The sequence below is a fragment of the Podarcis raffonei genome, chromosome 2 (assembly GCF_027172205.1).
Source record: "Podarcis raffonei isolate rPodRaf1 chromosome 2, rPodRaf1.pri, whole genome shotgun sequence".
Taxonomy (NCBI): domain Eukaryota; kingdom Metazoa; phylum Chordata; class Lepidosauria; order Squamata; family Lacertidae; genus Podarcis; species Podarcis raffonei.
The window spans coordinates 80928066-80949886 of record NC_070603.1 but is presented as its reverse complement, the minus strand read 5'-3'; the positions used below and the strand labels follow the sequence as shown (position 1 = coordinate 80949886).

The following is a 21821-nucleotide window of genomic DNA, read 5'->3' as shown; positions in this document are numbered from 1 at the left end:
TGCACCTGCTGTTGTTTCTATATTCAGTTGATGTGATCTACTTAATTGTAATGTATTTTGTCTTTGTTTTGTTAATGCTGGTGGCACAGAAATGTTTTCAGATAAATGAGGAAAATTTAAAAAGTAAACTAATCTTGTATCAGCCAAAATGTAGAGGTTATTAAATTTTTGCTATAACAATGTTTATTAGTTGTGTGTATGATGTGCAGGGTAGGAAGTGTATAAGCTTATACCAGACAATGTTAAGTGTTGGATCCTTTAAAATGATTGATTTGTGAAATAGGTAGAGAGCAGAGGCAACAGTATTTGGCTTCCCAATTTCCCCTGGTTGGCTAAAGAGAGTGAAGACTTATTTCAGAAATTAGTTTATATCAGTTAGAAGGTTAGTAGCCCAATTTTTACTGGTATGTGCATGTGCCTATGTTAGCCATTTTTCACCTAAAAAGGGGGGGAGCTCTTTTGAATATACAGTCATACCTCGGGTTAAATATGCTTCAGGTTGAGCGTTTTCAGGTTATGCTCCGCGGCGACCCGGAAGTAACGGAACGCGTTACTTCTGGGTTTCGCTGCTCGCGCATGCGCAGACGCCCAAAATGACGTCATGCGCGGAAGCGGTGAAACGCGACCCGCAGACGTGCAGTCGTGTGTTACGTTCTACTCAGGATGCGAACAGGGCTCCGGAACGGATCCTGTTCACATTCAGAGGTACCACTGTATATAAAACTTCATTGCCTGGTCCCCTGGAGACTACTCTTACTTGCCATAGGCCATCAGGTAAGTGGCTGCTCACCTGTCAACTTTACACAACTTAGGGTGCAGGTATCACCCCTAACAATGAACTTATGCAACAATTTTATTTTTGTTCCATCCTTTTAATAAATTCCCACGGATGCTTACAAAAATCCAAGATGAAATAATATGATATAATTAAAACATACAACAAGTACACTAAAAGCAGCAGTTCTAAAAGAACAGCTGCACTTAAGCCAAATTAAAATGCCTGGGGAAACAGAAAAGCTCTTTGTGTAGCACTTGACATTAGTGTTAAGCACCAGATGAGACGTCCTGGAGAAAGTATTTTGGCACCACAGGTTTTCTTCCAGGTGGAAGCGAACCTAGAAAAGGACCTTTGCTGAAAACCTTAGCACATGGGCAGTTGCATGTGGAGAAACATGATATCCCTGGTGCCCTCGACTCAAACCATGAAGGTGTGCTAAAGGTCAAAAAACACTTTGAATTGAACGTGGAAACAAACTGCAAATACACAAGGGGGGGTTGTGTTTATCTTGATACTATTTAACAGTACCTTTGAATTATAATTCTGAAAATAAAAATAGTGTGGCATTCTTCCTCCCCCCCCCCAGTCATGTTGGTGGGAACAAATTGCGCTGGGAGAAAACAGGAACCCAGTCAGAAAATCAAGGACGTGGGGATCCAGGAGACCAAACAAAGGTAGAGTCCTTCTTAGCACTATAGTCTGTGTTGATTAGACTTTATATGCACAGTTGAATCCTGTGATTTTTCTAAAAATAAAAAAACTGCTTTTGTAAGTGACGTTTGAAAAGCTCTTGACACCTGAAGGGCAATGAGCTCTGTGCATGCATGCTGTAATGGGAATTGGGGTTGCTTATGCGTAAAACTCCAAACTGCTCCAAGCGGGTTGTATAGCTAAACCTTTCCCTAGTTTGACAGCGCCTTACAATGCGACTGTCTTAATCACTGGCAGAATCCGTCAGTGGGCGTTTCCTGAACTTCTTCCAACATAAAAATTCCTTGACAGCCAGTCTCCGCCTAGCTTCTCTGCGCGGAAGCCTTCTGCGCAGAGTAGGCGTGCCAAGCGGAGGTCCTGCGCTCTCCCCACTGATCTCACTGGAAGAGTCTCGGAGCCTTCCCTCCGAAGTACTCTCAGCCTCCCCTTTCTTCCTGGTGTCACCTTGGTTTCCTTCCCCAGCGGAAGCTCTCTCTCTCTCCTTGCTAGTTCCCTCCCCTGCATCATTGGAGCGACTTCCCTCTCCGCTAATCTCTGATGTCAGGTCCCTGACACATGCATATGACTTTTAACTTCATTTACAAGTATATTCAAATTTTACTTTCAAAAATTCTCTTAGAGATGCTTGATATTTAGTTGCAAAGCTTCCACGTTTAAAGCTAGAGGAAGATGTTCCTGTTATAGATTACTTTTTATGTATATTGCAGGCAGAAGGTTCCTCTACTGTTTCTTCAGGAAACCAGGCAGCTGAAGTTAAAGGGAACCAAGTCAATAGTGCACAAATCCCATGTCTGTTGTCAATGCCCACCAGGAACCATATGGATATTACCACTCCTCCATTACCACCTGTAGCACCAGAAGTATTAAGAGTGGCAGAGCACAGACACAAAAAGGGGTTAATGTATCCCTACATCTTTCATGTTCTAACCAAGGTAAGGTTTTCGGAGTTTTAAGTAGCACCAGAATCCTAAAAGGATTGGTGAACGCTTGCTGTTGTCCCTTGCTTTTAATTAATTAGTGCAAACATAGCTGAAGCCCTGGTGCTTCTAAAGCTTTCCTTTCCTGGGGTTTCTAAAAATGTTTAGAACTCCCCCCTCTCCCTTTGAAATGCCATACCAACCATCTGTTTGGATCAGGGGAGATGTGAAGATTCCTGTAGGCACTGGAATGCCTTCTGCTGTTGCACTCCCAAGATTCTGTAGTGTGTATATGTTTAAATTATTTAATAGTATTCCTGAATTCTTGCCCCATCAACCTATTCATGTCTGGCAACAGAGCCTGCTGGGCTTGACCCAAATGACATAAACAGGGTACTTCCACAGAAGTGGAAGAGACCCTGTTTCCCCTAACGCTGTTGAGAAAAACAGGACCATTCTTTTCTTCACAATTTACAAGTTATTCATCAGTGGGTCCTGATGTCCACAATTTTTAGGACCTTGATCTCAGTGTGCTTCTGTGGTGACTGGCTTGTACCATCATCAATAAGTCCTCCAGGCAACTGTCCTCAGGCTCAACACTGGATAAAAAATGAATCAGTTAATCAACCAATGAGATTTTAGGTCTTGAATTATTTTTATTACGAAAAACGTATTCAAGACTTTAACGCAGAGTGGTTTCTTTATATTGTGCATTTTATCATAGCTAATAGGTGCTGAGAGCTAGACTGCTACTACTAATGCTGGAATCTGCAAGAGTTTGTATGCTACTAATCATTTTGTTCATGTACAGGGTGAAATTAAAATTGCAGTTTCTATTGAAGATGAAGCAAACAAAGACCTGCCTCCTGCTGCTCTTCTTTATAGGCCAGTTCGTCAGTATGTTTACGGTGTCCTGTTCAGTTTGGCAGAAAGCAGGAAAAAAACTGAGAGGCTTGCCTTTAGAAAGAACAGACTTCCTCCAGAATGTATGTATCTGCCTTCTACTATTATTGCTGGCTGAGCTCGGACATCATACCAAACTATAGTTTGCACCAGCCATGTTTTAGAGTGTCATTTGAGCCAAACGTATAGGCATATATGTTTTAGAGATACTGGACTGCTTTCATTTTTCATCTGTTCAGCCCTCCTATGTTATCTATTTATTTTATTTAAACAGGATTTATATACCGCTTCATCATCTATAACCTCAAAGCAGTTTACATATTCCACATAGGCAACAGACGTCCACTTGCACAATGGAACTTCCCCACTTCCTCCTCTCCCTTGTCACCTGCCATGCACCCTCAAAATCTGCTCCAGAGCCTCAGGAGTAAATTCGGGTTGGGGGAGTCATTGGGGTTGAAGAGGAAGAAGTCCTGTTGTGCGAGCAGAAATCCATTCTCATAGTGTTGGATACAACCGATAGAATGCAATTAAAAGGTTCTGGAGGAGAAACAATGGCCACAGCTATGGTTTATCAGTTCAGACATCACTGTCATTGTTAGTATAACTGTAATTTCTAATTAATGGATTTCTGACTGATTAAAAAATGGATTTGTTAATTCAGATATCATCCAAAATTAGTTAAGCTTCGTATAATGTTTGAACAGTCAGCATTTCCTTATAAAGCTTTATATACCACTTTTATACTACAGTCTAAACAGCAGTTCTTTGAATTTTGCTACAAACACAAATCTTAAAACTTACTAATGCAGTTGTAAAATAGTAGCAGCAAAAGACAACATTATCTGTAGCTGAAATACAATATTTCGTTCTTCCCCGACCTTGTTGGAGGAAAATTTATATATAATTATCGTATTATGAATTCAGTTTTGAAGTGACTTCTGGGTTACTTTAAAAAGTGAGTGTGTGGAAGGATTGAACTAAGTGCATTGTTAGGTTGTATTTTGTGTAAAATAGGCCTCTATCCTGAATGTTGACACAAACAGTTAAGCAATAACCTTGATGGGACAGCACCAAACATGGGTTTTTTCTTGCAGATATGTCAAAATCTATAAAACTACTAGAAATATAAGTCTCAATCATTCTGTCTGTTGGCATCAGGCAGGCATCTTTGGATTATTCTTTTTGGTGCCTGCTTAAAACATTTTTGTTTAGGCAACCCTATCCAGACATGTAGAAGTTACATGTGCTCTGTTTTTGTTTGTTTTTTTAGCTATTATTGATTTTAATCACCTTTTGAATGTTTTAAAACATTCGTTTTTAACTTTTTATAGAGAATATTTTATTTTATATTTTTGTAAATCGCTTAGAGGTTTTTGTACAATAAAGCAGTATATACATTTTGTTAAATAAAACAAAATAGGAATTACAGAACCATCTAACTTGTGAAATGAAATCTTTTCTGAACCCAGTATTGCTGTTAACGTTTAGTATCTTGTATTCAGCATAGCTGGACAAGAAGAGCTTGAATATGTACCGTGCATAAATGTCCACCTATTGGACACAATTCACTGGAAACATGTCCTGCACAAGGTCCTCTGAAATTAATTCTTCTGATACAACTCAGACCAAATTCACACCAGAGTGGCATGGGATCTTTTGCCATTGCCTGTGCTGAGTGGGAAGGAACTATACCATTTGAGATGAAAACACTGTTCTGGAAACCTGGCAGGGGACAAGCGGGCAGAAGGGGTAAGCACCCCATCTCTTGCCCCCCACTCCTCATCTGCACGTGGTCCCTCCAATGCTGCTTTGCAGAGGGCAAACAGTGGCCTGGGTTTCCAAGTGTGAGTAGGCTACAGAATGTGTAGTTCTGGCCTTAGTCTGGCTTTCAGAAAACAGCTTTTCTGATACTCCCCAGAAGGCAGAGGTAAGAGTTCTGTCTTCTGCATTTTGATCTCAATATTGGTTTGCAGTTTTAAAGAGTGTAACAAGATGGCAGTAGTGCTTGGCATACTGTACAAGTCCTATAAAAGCATCAAGCCTGAAGGGAGAAGCAGAACCTTACAGAATGCAGAAATGATCATGCACCAATATTGTTTAACCAAGCTTCACCTTTGTTTTTGGCCTTTGCAAATCTCCATTAAGAAAATACATACAAGCAACCCCCCCCCATTTACATACGTTCAGTATGTGCACGGCTGTGCATACACTCCTTGCACCAAACCCGGAAGTGACCCGAAAACATCACAAAAAGGGGCAGAACAGGGTGTTTGCAGGTTTTTTCAATGGGGTTTCAAATATACACAATTTCACTGACACACGCGATGTCTCAACCTGTAGCCCCCACGTAAATGAGGGGGTTGTCTGAGCTGACTTGGATGCTGTAGGTTAGTTTTCTGTTCAAACAAGGGGTGATAACAGTTCGCAACAACTCCCCTCTACCTGTTGCCCCCTGTACCATATCCCATACTTTTTTCTAGTATCCCCTTTCTTCCAGAAGCAGATTTAAAGGAAGAGGACAGGAAAGCTATATTCTGTTCACAAATGGAAACTTAGAATTCAGGCCAACATACTTACAATAACTTCCAAGATCAGGTAGAATCAGAGCTGGAAGGAACCAAGTCTTGTCTCTCAATACATTTGATTCGTCCAATGGCATATCCAGCCACCAACCTACAATTTCAACTTAGGTGTTAATGCATTTCATAGAAATCCGGGAGATATAAAAATTACCAAGTGTTGTCCATGCAAATAAAACTGTATATGAGTAGCTTAAATATGCTGGCTGGATTTCAGCCTTGGTAAATGTGTACAGAAGTTGAAAGTATTTTGTTTCCTTTTTTTCATTCTGTAGTTTCACCGGTGATAATTAAGGAATGGGCTGCTTACAAAGGAAAGTCCCCGCAGACTCCTGAGTTGGTAGAAGCTCTTGCATTTAGGGAATGGACCTGTCCCAATTTGAAGAAACTGTGGCTGGGAAAGGCGGTAGAGGACAAGAATCGACGAATGAGGGCTTTCTTGGCCTGTATGAGGTCAGACACACCAGCAATGCTCAACCCATCTAATGTGCCCACTCACCTTATGGTGCTCTGTTGTGTATTACGGTGAGTACGTTGACTGGATTTTTGTGTAGGATAAACACTCATCTAGAGCCACAAGATAGCCACCTGCTTTAATCCATTTAAAGACAGAGGTTTCCTCCCATGAGCAATTCCAGTCTCATTCCTGGAACAGGTTTTTCATGGCTCCGCTCTCCCTTTTCAGCCTGCTGCACCACCTCAAAATTTGCTCCTGAGGGCTAGGTAGTCTGGAGTGGCTTGGGATATGGGGCTGGAGATCTGCAGGTAGAGGCAGCATCAGTGGTGATCATCCCTGTTGCACGAGTGCGAGAAAATCTTAGGATTCAAACCCAGGTGTCTTGCCCTTAACTTTGGCAAGTGAATGCAAACCATATGGCTTAACTAATTTAATCTAGCATTAATAATATCTCTGAGATGACGTAGTTTTACATGCTCTTCCAAGCTTAGTGTGCTTGAATTTTTTCGTATTAAATTTACTGATCTAATATACACCAGGGTTTTTATTGTTGCCACAACACTAGCTTAAGAAGCATACTGTAAAGCACTTCTTAATTTCATTGATTTCAATAGCAGAATTAAGAATTGAATGTAAATGTCTCCCAATTAAAAAAATAATGGGACTTTTAAGTGCTAACTTTTTGCAGGTTTGTGCGAAGTATTGTTATGTCATTATATAATTTCCATGTGGTTGTTTGACTTTCAATTCCTATATGCAGAAATTATAAGTAATGGTACCACAGCTTTCCAAGCAATGCTGATTCAGTGCTGTCTGTCTCTGTAGATATATGGTGCAATGGCCTGGGGTTCGGATACTTCGTCGCCAGGAACTTGATGCCTTCCTGGCTCAAGCTTTATCTCCAAAACTATATGAACCTGACCAACTACAGGAACTAAAGGTGACTTTAGAACTTTGCTTCTGTGGGGCTTTTAATCCATACTTAATACAAGCAATCCCATTTCTTTGTCAGTACTCTTAACTTAATCCATATGTGTGTGTTATGCAAGTGTGTGTGTGTGTGAGTGTGAATGAGAGAAGGGGTTCTGGTTTCAACTCCAAGTGAGCTCTAACTTGTTCATCGTGATTGTGATATCATCTATTCACTTCTTTACTTGGTATTTTATTTCCTTTGCATCTGTAGCTTTCAAACTTGTAATAAAGGGTTTCCCAAGAATATATCACTTTCCTTGATTCTCTCTTTTTTCCGTGGAACCCCTGTGTGTCAGCTATAAACCAATATACCTTGAATTATTCCATGGAACTAATTGTGCATCTTCTGTTCAGGAAATAGGAAGAATGCTGATTTATAGTCACTTTAATTAGCCGACCCTACTGGGTAACCCTAGGGTTTTGGTGCCTAACCTTGAAACAGAGGGGTTTGGACTTCTGCTAATTAAGTATACTAGTTAAGGTTCTGTCCCATCTTAAAGGAGTCATTGTTTTTGTTTGCCTTGTCTGTTGCTTCCCTTTCCTTGCCTTCTCTACTTTCCTGGTCCCCGGTCCGTCCGCCCCGTCTGCCTCCGTCACTGCCCACTGCTCCCTTGCTAGCAACTTATACTTCCTTAGAGAGCTATACCTCCCACCATGGCTCCCTAGCCCATCTCACTACCTAAAAAACAAAGGAAACAAAAGAAGAAAGCCTATTGTGGAGCGTGCATGCTCAGTGCGCACAAAATGCTGAACTCAGGGAAGAGGGCGGGAAACCAGGGAGAAGGGAAATGGAATAGAGTGGCCAGAACCCTGGACAAAAGTGTTACATTTTGTTGCAGGACCTCTTTTTCTTTTTTTTTTAAGCTAAATATACTGGTAAGAAGTGATATGCCTAAACCTTTACTGCAGGTGTTTGCTATTCTACTAACTGGATTAATAAAGATCTGCATCTCTAATTTCCATAGTACTTGCTGCTAATCAATACATTCATTTCTCATGGGGTTGCTTTGTTTTAAATATTTTCTTACGCATAACTTGTTTCGACATTCTTTTTCTCTCCCAGCCCCATGCCGCCATACAGTGAGGGTGGTCCTTTTCTAGCTTGTCTTGCCACAAGGAGAAGTGGACCAGCCAAACTGATCCCGGGACTGTGCAGAATCCAGTGCCCATGGCAAACCTAAGTCCTTTGTTTTGATATGGCTTTTTTTAAGCATTTCCAAATAGATTGCATTCCCAAATTAACTGTGGAATCTCTAGGTTTGGCCATTCATTACCCCTATTGTGAAGGAGGGGCCTGCAAGCCTTATCTCTTCCCACAAACAACCTAGGAGGGAAGGAGAAGGGGAAGAAGCAGAGTTTTCTAAATAGCCTACTTTCTTGTACTGGTTTTTCCACAGTGGTCAAGTCCTGAAAAACACTTATCTGCAATTTACTTGCATTTGTATTAAATAGTCTGCAGTGGGCACATTTTTCAGATACAGAGAAATGTTTAACTACACACAGGCAAACTATTTTAATGGGCTTTAAGCAAGTTTAATTTAACTAGCAGGTGCAAGATCATGTGGCTTTCCCTGTACCCTTCCAGTAATAAGCTCTTAGTAAGTGTGCTTGAAGCCTATAACTTTGTACGGCTGGTAGTCAACTGCGGTTTCATTTTCTGTCTTCAAAGATTGAAAATTTAGATCCTCGAGGAATTCAGCTGTCAGCATTGTTTATGAGCGGTGTTGACATGGCATTGTTTGCAAATGATGCTTGCGGGCAACCGATTCCTTGGGAGCATTGTTGTCCATGGATGTACTTTGATGGGAAGCTGTTCCAGACCAAGCTCATCAAAGGAACCCGGGAGAAAGTTCCTCTCATTGACCTCTGTGATGGTCAGGTATGTTCACTCCTCAGGTGTCTGTTATGCCTATGGAAATTTCACTAGTTTTGAGTCAAGTTAGTCAGTTGCAAATTCCTTTGGTAAAAAATAAAATAGAATGCTTACTTTAACTAAAAAAATCACATTTGGTAATTAGATTGACTTACCGTATTTTTCGCTCGATAACACGCACCTGACCATAACACGCACATAGTTTTTAGAGGAGGAAAACAAGAAAAAAAATTCTGAATGAAACAGTGGATGTATCATTTTTGTGCTTCATGCTGCGGCCACAGACATGTGATTTGACGGTGAGTTTGGGGTAGCCCAATGCAAAGATCCTGAGGATCCATGTGGATCCATGCTTTGTAACCACGTTTTTGCACCATTGCAGCCCCAGGCAACAGTGGGTGCGTGATTTTTTTGGTGCAGGCTGTAGCCATGGACATGCTATGTGATCTGATGGTGAATTTGGGGTGACCCAATGCAAAGATCCTGAGGATCCATGTGGATCCATGCTTTGTAACCACGTTTTTGCACCATTGCAGCCCCAGGCAACAGTGGGTGCGTGATTTTTTTGGTGCAGGCTGTAGCCATGGACATGCTATGTGATCTGATGGTGAATTTGGGGTGACCCAATGCAAAGATCCTGAGGATCCATGTGGATCCATGCTTTGTAACCATGTTTTTGCACCATTGCAGCCCCAGGCAACAGTGGGTGCGTGATTTTTTTGGTGCAGGCTGTAGCCATGGACATGCTATGTGATCTGATGGTGAATTTGGGGTGACCCAATGCAAAGATCCTGAGGATCCATGTGGATCCGTGCTTTGTAACCATGTTTTTGCACCATTGCAGCCCTGTTTTTGCATCAGATCATTGCTATGTTATCTGATGGTGAATTTGGGGTGACTCAATGCAAAGATCCTGAGGATCCATGTGGATCCGTGATTGGAACCACGTTTTAAGTAGGGAGGGAAGGAAAAACATAGAAGCGACAAGGAGAGGGGTGTGCAGAGAAGCAGCTGGCTAAGAATGCAGGAGAGGGGTTTTACCGGAGGGAGGAAAGGAAGGCAAAAGTCCCCCCCACACACAAGCCAACCAGCTCTCTCTCTCTCTCTCCCCCCCCCCACCTGCATGTTGCCTTCGAGTCCCAGACGCACGGAGAGGAATTAGAAGGACGCTCTGCTGCTTTCCACTCTGCTTGCCTGGAGGGGAGGGGTTTTCTCTGCTGTTTGTTCCGTTTGAGCAAACACAGTAAGGAAACAGAAGCGGGTGGGCAGTAAGACCCTGAGGCAGAGCTTCCTCCTTTCAAGGCTTCCCTTCTCCGGACGATTTGATATTTGCCTGATTTTTGCCTTCACTCGCGCTTGTCAGCTCCAGGGACCACACATTCGCTCAATAACACGCACAGACATTTCCCCTTACTTTTTAGGAGAAAAAATCTGCGTGTAATAGAGGGGAAAATACGGTAATTTGGAGGGCTATTAAGTCAAAAGGTTGGTGAGTCATACTTTATCTAACATACGTTCATGTGCGTAAATAAAAAGAGCTTGACAAATTGTATTGACCTTATCCTACTAAAGGTCCCGGGACTGTTTGAATGCAGAAAACTATGTTTATGTGTTTAAGACCTGATGTTGATTCTTGATTGATAAATGATTTTGTAGAATAGCATATTTGAATTTAGAAGGGGTCAGTCAGAATATTTAGCTTTCTAGAATAAACAGTAAGAAATATGTTGGTTTCTCAAGATACTCCTCTGTCACCACTCAGAGATCCAGACATGGGGCTGGGCTGGATCTTCTTCCTGTGAACTGTAGGAAGGAAGACGTTGACCATAACAGGGGTTGGACCAAGAGGCACCTCCATTTGTCGTGCAAATGTGTTTGTGCTGTGTGGTTTTTTATTGTAGACTGAACAAGCTGCCAAGGTTGAAAAGATGCGCCAGAGCATCCTCGAAGGCTTAAATTTCTCCCGGCAGAACCATCCACTTCCTTTTCCTCCACCGCCTGCCATGCCTTTTTATCCAGGTTCTGTATACCCTCGGCACTTTGGGCCACTTCCACCACCTCAGGGCAGAGGCAGAGGCTTTCCTGGTAAGCATGTGTCACTGTTAACATGTAGCATTTCATCCAAAATAAATTTTGACAATGTTATTAGTATAATTAGGCAGTCTTGCCTGGCGCCATCGTTCTATATCTTTAGGCATCAGGCAAAAACTTCCTCTATAACCAGACCTTTGGCCATTAACTATCTGTTTCCTTTTTAGAAGTGGGTGGGGTGTTTTAAATGTATTTCTCTTTCCCCCTTAGTTTTGATGTATCTGTTGGGTGGCAGGTTTGTTTGGTTTGTTCTAAGTCTCTTTGGGTGGCCTTGGACAAGGTAAAGCAACTAACATATTTAATAAATAATAATCACTATAATACTATTTGTATAGTGCAGTACTGTGGGATATGTTTCCTTATTTATATGGTTTAGCACATAAACATGTTTACCATCTATAACAATCATGGCATTTGTCATTGTGTGTTGAGTAACTGAAAACCTGGGGGGGGGTAACTTGTGGACCACCAGATCCTTGAGTTTTACAGGATACCAATGAGTTTTATGGTCTACCATTGCAAGCTTTAATGCAGTGGTGGTTTCTTGAGGCCCCCAGATAAAATAAAGGAAATTCAGAAGGAGGCATCACTTTTGGTCTGTCTGTTTGGAAGCGGTCATGAGGAGGGTGTGTTACCCATGGGTGGGGGGGAAGGCAACCAGAGTGAGGGTGTACTCCTCAACAATTCACATATGACCCAGAATGGTTGGAGACCCCTTGCATTGTCATACTTGATGTAAAGTTCATGCTTCTGTATGTCTGACAACTGGGAAATATCGTCTGGTCATCGTCTGACACGATGTGGAGGCAGTATAAATTCAGTAGAATATGTTGCAGTACAGTCTGTTGCATGATCACATTAGTGTTTTAAGGTTTATGTTGAACTGCCATGACCTCCTTATAAAATGACTTCTTTAAAGTGACATACAAGCCAACGGTCCAAAATGGTGGATAGGGTCTATATCTTCTGCCTGTTGAAGAATTCCTGCACAACAGGCGGTCAACTGTAAATTTAAAAATGGTTGACAAACTCTCTATGTTCACCAATTTCTGGTTGGGCGATGGGACTTCCATGTTTGCTCTTGGGTGCTAAATCGGCATATTCTCAGATGTGCAGCCCTGTGCTTTTGGAGAGAAACCGTGGTCACACCAGCAGAGGTCAAGAGCTTATTTTTCGGGAAAACTCCTGTATGTCCCCCTTCCCCCTCACGGTTTCCCCCTGTCTCTTTCCCCCTGGGTCTCACAGGAGTCTATGGCTTTGGAGGCCCCTATGGGGAAACAGTCACAACAGGCGCCTATCGAGCCTTCCGGATGGCTGCTGCAGGAGGACACTCCGGAGCCTTCTCTGGCAATGACGGCAACAGGACTAGCAAGTTTCAGGGCGGTAATTATACCGAACCCCTTTTTTTAACATTTTACGGCAGTCGCCTTCTTCACCTCACCCTGGTCTGAGATTTTTAAACAGGGACCTCCTCACTTTCTCTCTCCATCCCTTTCTCCTGTAACCAAACACAGCTATCATTTTGCTGTACAACCTACCCCCTCGGATTGCTATCACGTCGTTCACTAACGCCTATTACTCACAACTCTGTGACATGCTACAGGAGTCACATTCTCGCCTCCAAAATTAAATGCACACCTGGTGAAATGCACATATTCTTTTAAAGGTTTGTTTCCAATTTTTGGACAAACAATTTTTCAAAGGCAACATGCGCTTCAACACTGGGGTTTTTTGCTTGTTTTGAAATCAGCTGCAGGATACATACTTTGGAAAATAAAAGTAGCAGGAAACATTGCTCAGTGTTGCTGATGTTTTATTTGCAAGTAGCTCATAGGTGTTCACGTTTGAAGCTGGGCATGTACTTCTGAAGGGAACAGTGTTTTCCCCAATTTCCTCCTTAAAAAATAAAATAGTGGAATAGGAAGCCCCCCCCACCCTGCATTTTAATTACCTAAAAACAAATTCCTGCAAGCTCTCTAACATCAAAGCTTTAGCTAGTAACTGACACTTCTGGCTCTCCGAAGTCCAATGAAGCAGCTGCTGTACTATTAGAGTTGATTGTACAGTATAGAGAAGAATGTACTTCCCTGCCTTCACTAGCGCTGTAGTAATTAGTATGTTAACGCTGGAGCCTAATTTGTAACCACATTGCTTCTACCTGTTTAAACTCTTTCATTGCTATCAGCTTTATCAGTCGTATCTAGCTAACATTTATCCTATAGATTATTGGAAATGATTTGATTATGACTTGTAAATACTCACACGTGAACACTTGAATTTGAGTTGAGACGTATTCTGGAACAGAAAGGTAATGAAGGTTTTCTCACCACCCCTGAGTTTTTAAAAGATAAAACACATGTGGGGTGGTTAAAAGTGGGGATTTCTGGCATTCTCTTTGCATGCAGGTAACTCGCATCTTACTGTTTGTTTTACTTACAAGATCGCAGTTGTGCATGGTGTGCGGAAACAAACAAACAATTGGAGACTGGAATAAACCCACTCTTCCTTTATTTGTTCCCCTTCCCCACCTGCGTACAGCTGCAATCGCAGGTTTACCCAGCTTTGGGAAGGTGCCACGAGACCTCTGGGACCCAGTATCCAGTTGTGGTCTTGGTTATGCTGAGGCCATTGAACCTAACTGGATAAAATGACTGCAAAACGGTCAATAATCTCAATGGGATCTAATCTTGAACAGGGGAGTGTAGATTGTAAATGTAGTATGCATCAGATTATTGTAAATTATGATGCTGATAACGTTACCCCCAAGAAGGACCATCTAATCCATTTTAAATAAATTAAAAGAACCTTAATACAAAACTTAGAATCTTTCGTGCCTGAATGTGCCATGAAAACCCAGTCTTTGGAAGGAAAGCAGTATTTTCAGGGTAAATTGGAAGTCCATGTATTCTGTTCTCTGAATTGTAGCTGCAAATAGCAACCTCTCTTTTCATCTTTGTACAGGTGTCCAACCTATTCCTTCTCAGGGAGGGAAACTCGAAATAGCTGGCACTGTGGTTGGCCACTGGGCTGGAAGCAGACGTGGTCGTGGAGGGAGAGGGCCGTTTCCTCTGCAGGTGGTTTCTGTCGGAGGGCCCACAAGAGGGTAGGCAGAAATAAATCTTAAATTAATATTGGCTTGACTTTGGAATTTAGCAATGGCAAAAGAAGTGGCAGCTGGCTTTTATTAAAGTACAGAAAAGGGCAATTATTGTATCTTTTATTTCAGAAAGTTTGGGTGTAAAAAATGAATGTGGGTCAGACATTCTGAAAAGATCAGGAATGATTTTACCTAATGGGAAGTTAGCTATAATTATATCAGCTATATATAATAGTTAATATCTTTCATGTTGACCATTGATCTGAACCAAATCTCAACATATAATTCATTCACTATTGTTGCCTGTTTTTACTTACCGTATTTTTTGCACCATAACACTCACTTTTTTCCTCCTAGAAAGTAAGGGGAAATGTCTGTGCGTGTTATGGAGGGAATGCCTACGGGTGGCATACCTACGGATTTTCCTCCTCTAAAAACTACGTGCGTGTTATGGTCGGATGCGTGTTATAGAGCGAAAAATACGGTATATTTTTCTAAGGCAGCTGCTGCCTATAAGGTGTTGATCATTTTAGAGGAAGAGGTACTTTGGTTAAGCAGTTTATTTAAAAACGGCAATGAAGAACAAAGATGGATCAGTACAGGCTAAACTAGTATGAGATTAGTAAATGTTAACTTCCGAGCATTAAGAATTACTGAAGAGATTATATTTGAAACTTGGCAGCAGGATTAATGGGGGGGGGGCGGAATAGGTGCCGACTTCTATTCATACCAGTTTTCAGTGTTTGGTTTGCTGGTACTTTACACAGCAACTGCAAGAATGTAAGTGGAAGAAACATTTGTTTAAACAACTTTCACATTATAAAAAATAAATATTTCAAGAATCTTCTTAATGATATAGAGAACCAGCCTTCTGATTGTGAGGACCAAAAGACTGTGCTGTGGGGTTTTTTTTTTTAATGGAAACTTTCTTTTTTTCTATTAAAAATACAGAAACATATCTAAAGTTTAAATGTGTTTTTAACTTGTTTCTCACTCAATGCAGACGCCCGAGAGGAGTTATTTCCACTCCAGTGATAAGAACGTTTGGCAGAGGAGGAAGATACTATGGGAGAGCATATAAGAACCAGGGAACAATTCAGGTATTGGGAGAAATCATTTACGAAACTGAGAGTCAGAAAAGATTTTGGTAACATGAGTTTAGGTGACAATCATGTATACACCAATTTAACTATAGACATGGAAGTAGGAGGATAGACTGGATGAAAGAACCATATGACCGTAGAACTAAATTATATTGGCCTTTAATTTGACTTGTTTTTTCACTGCCTTTTCCCCTATCTTGGGGTGTGTGTGTGGAGTTTGTGAGTTGCACTCACCTCTTTCAGAAGTTAATTCTTAACATAGGGCACAATTTGCCCTAAGGAGCCCCTTCAGCGGAAGTCCTGTGCAAAGAATTTCCATTTCCCCTACTCTTCTTTCCCCGAAATTGGCTCCCAGGGTGGAGGGGGGCTTAGGAGAAGCCCCAGAGCAGGGGGAAAGATAGTTCCCCCTGCCAAGCTGATGCTGAATCCCTCCTTTATCTGCAACTCACACCTTTTGTTTTAGCTCAGTAATCAAAAGGGTAATAGGGTTTACTGCCAACATGGTCAGCTTACTTCATCATTTTCCCATTGCTTTTGTTGCACTCTGATTCCATTTGCTCAGCAGTTCTGGATGTTAAATTAAGTCTTGTAATATAATATACTGGCATTAAGCAGATGAGATTGTCAGGAGTGCATGATAAAACTAATTTTTCACATACGTATCTGTACTTAAAGGGTCACATATATAAAGCAACTCAAGATGGAGAAGGGGAATAATAGAAAGGGCAGTGTAAGTGATGTCTATGTGGATATGTACACTTACATAGACACCTTACATTGGCTCTGCAAAAGAGCTGTGGATGAACGACGTAATTGGGGGTGGGGTTTTTCCACATTTTGATGTCAGGATTGGCATGCTTTTAATCAGTGATTCAGATACCTAAACTGTTATCATATTTAATTATGGGTCATATTCAGCTGTCGTGTGCCACTGTTCACATGTCATGGCAAGCCAAGTTATAACTTACGGGGACCATTCAAGTGTGCTGGCTCTTGGGAACGAGATTGCAGCTGCTTTTCTCCCCACCAGTCCTTTTAGCTTAGCCTGGCACAGCAGCTAAGCCAAGATTCGACTTAGCATGCCATCCAAATCCAGGATTGTGGTTAAGGAGGACAGAGCTTAATCACAATTCCAGGTTTGGACGGCCTACAAAGTCAAAACTTGCTTTAGCTGCTGGCTGCCCTGAGCACAAACTGCCAAGGAGGAGAGAATCATCTGCAGCCTTCTCCTTGGGAGCCAGCAGGCCGTGATTTGGCCAGCTTTGCCAGCTTTGTCACTTGCTTCTTAAAATGAAATCTAACTTGCTGAACAGTTTCCAAGTGACTGGTCAGCACCCTCCTTAATCTAGAGTGGCTCTTCAGACCATGAAGAATAGGGCAAGAGGTCCCAGGTGTGAGTTTTTGAAATTTTATTTCTAGTTCACATTTGTAAATGCTGTGTCAGTCCAATAAAGGAAAATAAATAATCTCGCATGGCATCTACAGTAATTTCCAAAGCAATAGCCAAGTTAGTCTCTCGCAGCAAAAAGAATAAAGAGACTGACACATGTATGGTGGCCTTCAGTTTTATGGACTCAAGACCATTTCACACATCTGAAGCTTAAAAGTTTATGTCATAACAAATGTGCTAATCTTTAATAGCTATTTGTTTTACTGCAGTAAGAAACCAGAGGAGCATGGCCCAGTTTGCATATACTGCTCAGCCAAATGTGGTTTGATGTGAATGAGAGAGAGAGAGAGAGAAAGAGAGAGAGTGAAAGAGTGTATGAGATTGCAGCTGCTTTGCTCTTCCCCAGTCATTCCTTTGCTGCATGACAATAAACCGTTTAGTGCAATACAGGGTTGGGAGACTGGATCTGGCGAGTGAACCAGATCCTTACTTTGCCCTCACCCACTGGCCAACTTAGAGGTGGGGAGGCCCGCCTGTCAGTAAGTCACCTGACATCAAAAGGATGTCACGTGACCTGCTTTCCTTTGCTTGCGCTGATTGCCAATCTGTAGTCCCTTTTGCCTCGTATATCTGACATCATTGAAGGCATGTGTGCGTGGCTTGGTCAAAGCAGCCATGTGGGCCAACTGGCAAGGCCTGGCAGCTTAATTAGGTCCATAGGCCAGAGCCTCCCCATTAGCCTACCTTGACAGTTAAACCCCAGCTCTTAGCTTACCTCTTTTCAAACCTTGAGCTGTAACCAGAGTTTGACCTATACAGTAGAACCTCTACTTACGACCACCTCTACTTGGGCCTGATCCAAGTTGCGACTGCGGCAAACCTGGAAGTAAATACCAGGTTTGCCGCGATTCACACACATTCAGAAGCGGCTTCTGCCGTCTGCACATGCGCAGAAGCGCGCTGCTGCCGAATGCGCCTGCACACAACGGCGCTTCTATCAGCGACCCGGATCAACTTACGGACGGACCCCTGGAACTGATTATGTCTGTAAGTAGAGGTTCCACTGTAGTTAACAGCTTCTGGTTTGTCTGGGAGCATTTAACCATGAGGAGTGCAGATTTGGACACCATGCTTAAGGCATATCATGGCTTAACTCTGCAGAGCAGCTGTGGAGAGGACTGAAGTAGCCGCTGTCTCCTCTCCATGCTGAGCCAAGGACTCTGAAGGGCAATACTGCCCTACCTAAATTATGTACTTATAACCCACCTGTCTTCTCTTTTATTTTAAAATAGGGCAAACCTCCTTATGCTGCTTCAGCAGAAGAAGTGGCCAAAGAACTTAAGTCAAAATCAGAGGAATCCAAGTCCTCTGTTGTGTCTTCAGAAGGATCCCTGGCTGAAAATGGAGTAGTGAACGAGGAGAAACCAGCCTCCCAGATGAATGGGAGTACAGCAGACGTCAGGGCTTCCAACCAGTCTGAAAGTGCCTTGAGTAATGACTCTAAAACGTGCAATACAAATCCTCACTTAAATGCACTAAATGCAGACAGTGTTTGCCATAAAGATGATACTCTTGAGGCCACTGTCTTAAAAAAAGAAGAGTAAACTTATTTTTTATAGAGGGTGAAGGATGTTGGAAGGGTCAGGATTAGGAATATCTGGAAAGAAAGAGAGCCTACAGTTACGTACATTTTTTCCTTTCCGTAAGAGAAAAATGAGGACTTTGGAAATTTGGATCCCTCTTGGATGTCAGAGATTTAAAGAACACATTTTTAGTTTTAACCAGTTGTAGTCAAAATGCTACAATACAACAAAAATGAAAGAGAATGAAGAGCATTTGACTCCCGCACTTAAAATGAAGTATACACAAAGTTTAAACTGGTTATGACAAAAGCTCGTAGTTTTTGTTTCTTGAGATATATTAAAAAAACAACAACAAATTTTGGCAGTCTTTCAGTATATATAGCTTGAAATATAATTTTTAGTATTTGGCACCATATGTATGCCATTATATTTGATTTTGCATTACTGTGTCACAAAGCTTTCTTTAAGGCTTTGATTTCATGATTATGGGGGGGAAAGGCACAACCACAGTTCTTTCTTTTCTTAAATTTCATCACTGTTGATGTGGTTCTTTTTATGTTTAAAATGTGCAAACTATCAAAATAAAAAAAAATTATAGAATAATATTGGAGTTCTGCTGATTTTAAATATACATCATACATACTTTACAAGCAAGGTAAAATGGATTTAACTTTAAAATCATAGAAGATGCAAATGACCTTTTCAAAACAAACACAATGTGTTCTGATACTTTTTGTGACTAATACCATGCATCCGTGATCAATGAACTATGTGGTTTTGAATCAGACGTAGACCATTAGTACTACTATTTGAGCTAAACTTCTGCATGGTTCATAATTTTTAAAGTGTGTAGTTAATATTATGCATGTTATTGTCCTCTTTCTTCCATTCTTACAAGTACTGTGCCCATTTGCAAAACAAAAAAAAAAGCTAATAATCAGTAATAGTCCTATAAAAGATGTTAACTATGTTTAGTCATTGACTGATCTTGCTCTAACCTTAAAATTTTGTGATTATTGACCTCTGTTGCATTTATTCTAAAACAAAAAAATTATCTAGCCGTTTTGAATATCAACGTTACCCTGGTGTACTCATTGCTGTATGCATTATTGTTCTCTGTTGCTGTTTTATGCCTTCATATTAGCAAATATGAAATTCTGTGGAAAAACAAAAAAAAGCTTTGATCTTCAAGAAATACCCCCCTTCTGTAGCAGGAAACAAATGGCTTGTTCTTGAGAACTTTCCCATCAAGAATTTAGTATAAGCAAATATACCTGTATCATTTTGATGTTTTTGTTAGTGTTTCCAAACTTAATGTACTTCAGAATCAGAATCATTTCTTTATATTTGTTTTCATATAATTCTCCTGATGCTCTTCATCACACATTAGTGATCAGAAATGAGGTGTAATTCCCCATTCCCTGCCCGCAAGAGCTAAGTAGGTATCTTAATGTAAGTTGAAGGGAGTTCTGCCCCAACTCATGGATTGTGCAAGAATGAACTACTGTTGGGTTTGATTGGTTGTAGATGGATTGTGGTGTGGTGTATTTGAAGGCTATTGAATGCAACTTACAATGCTTAATAAAAATCTTTATTCTTTTAGTATAAAATTGCTGTACGGTGTCTTGATTTGTATGCTCTCTTGTGATCCTAAGCCCCTATAAAATTCTCTTTTTCACAGAAAAAGAAGCAATCCTCAAGCATGTTTTCAGTGCTTCCTGTTGACCCCAGAAATGTAAAGTTAATAAAATTACAATAGCACAGTGCTATTAATTTATTACAGATATTTATAAACAGCTTTGCAGTCAAAATATATCAAATCATCCAACAATAAGATAAAATGAGTGGTAAAATGCAGACTAAATTCAATAAAACCATTCCTACAATTACTTTTTCAATTGAAAATTCAGTTGGTTAAATTAAATGACTGGGTCATCTTAAGGAAAGCCTTCAAAATGTCTTCAGTAGTTGCCTAAGCTTCAAGATGCTATGTATAAAGGTAAAGGGACCCCTGACCGTTAAGTCCAGCCGCGGACGACGGGTTGCAGCGCTCATCTCGCTTTACTGGCCGAGGGAGCCAGCGTTTGTCCCCAGACAGCTTCTGGGTCATGTGGCCAGCATGACTAAGCCGCTTCTGGCGAAACCAGAGCAGCGCACGGAAACTCTGTTTACCTACTTGCACTTTGACGTGCTTTTGAACTGCTGGGTTGGCAGGAACAGGGACCGAACAACGGGAGCTCACCCCGTAGCAGGGATTTAAACTGCCGACCTTCTGATCGGCAAGCCCAAGGCTCTGGTTTAGACCACAGCGCCACCCGCATCCCATGCTATGTATGCACCTGCCTAATTTCACCTGGTAACTGATTCCAGGGGTCTGGAATTGTAGCACTAAAAGCCCTGGATTATAGTACAAATGTAAGTGCAACTCTGAGGCATGCAGTGCTTTCAGCAGTGCCCAGGTGCTGGACAAAAGGTAGCCTCTTTTGGTAACCCTTAGTTGAGGGTCTTCTTCCTCCCACCCCCAAACGATGCTTTGATTTATGACCTTGCTATTAGCAGCTATTGATTCAGGAAACAACCTGATGACTGCAGGATACAATTTCTACTGTATGTTATGGAGCTGGGGTGGGAATTCACTATAGGGTGCCATTTGAATCAGCGGCCATGCGTTTTGAGCTATGTCATCTCCCTGTTTGATCCGGCAGGAAATCTAAGGGCATGTTTACGGGAACAACAGAAATTAGCCACCAAAGAAGCTTGATTTGCATAATTCCTCATTTCTGATTGCCAAAATTGCTACCGCTTTCCAAACTTGGCTTTAAGGAAGGCTGTGATAATTTGCAAATACTATGTCTTGGTGAGACTGCCACATGAATGTGGTGGCTTCACACGGAAGGAAGCTCTTGTCTTTTTTGTTGGGATGGCTCAAATGTGCAGAGAGGTTGGGGCAGGAAAAACCGTCCAGTTATTCATAAACAGCTGCTTATTCCCAATGTGAGGTGCTAGCCTTGGGGGTGCCAGCAGTTGCATGTTAACTAATCCAAGTGCTGGCTGGTGGTGGAGTAGTCTGTTCTTCATTGTCAGAGGAGGCAGCTGTTTCTTTATCTGGGTAAATAATTGATAATAGTCTGGAATTAGGCTGCCTTTGTATATTTTCATCCATTCCTCTATGTTCTTCTAGACTATTGAGGAGAAATACAAAATTACTAGATCAGAGTGAATTGGAATCAGTACAGTGCATTTCTGGGCCATGGAAAACAGGTTTCTAGTCCTTGTGATGAGGAATAATGTTTATTAGATAAAGGGTGGAGGTGGGAAAGGATTGCTAAAGATGCTGGAGCAACCTGTACCCACTGCCTCTTCA

General features: G+C 41.5%; 1 protein-coding gene across 1 annotated transcript in view; it reads left to right on the top strand.

The window, feature by feature from the left end:
* The window catches only part of FAM120A (family with sequence similarity 120A), a 52949-nt gene extending 32882 nt beyond the window's left edge, over positions 1-20067 (top strand). The window contains exons 8-18 of the mRNA XM_053377766.1: positions 1365-1452; positions 2197-2421; positions 3218-3392; positions 6167-6416; positions 7174-7288; positions 8990-9199; positions 11095-11278; positions 12530-12667; positions 14246-14387; positions 15385-15481; positions 18167-20067. Of these exons, the coding sequence (XP_053233741.1) occupies positions 1365-1452; positions 2197-2421; positions 3218-3392; positions 6167-6416; positions 7174-7288; positions 8990-9199; positions 11095-11278; positions 12530-12667; positions 14246-14387; positions 15385-15481; positions 18167-18478 (1936 nt within the window). The 3' untranslated portion in view covers positions 18479-20067. The remainder of the gene's footprint in view (positions 1-1364; positions 1453-2196; positions 2422-3217; positions 3393-6166; positions 6417-7173; positions 7289-8989; positions 9200-11094; positions 11279-12529; positions 12668-14245; positions 14388-15384; positions 15482-18166) is intronic.
* The last annotated feature ends 1754 nt before the right edge of the window (positions 20068-21821 follow it).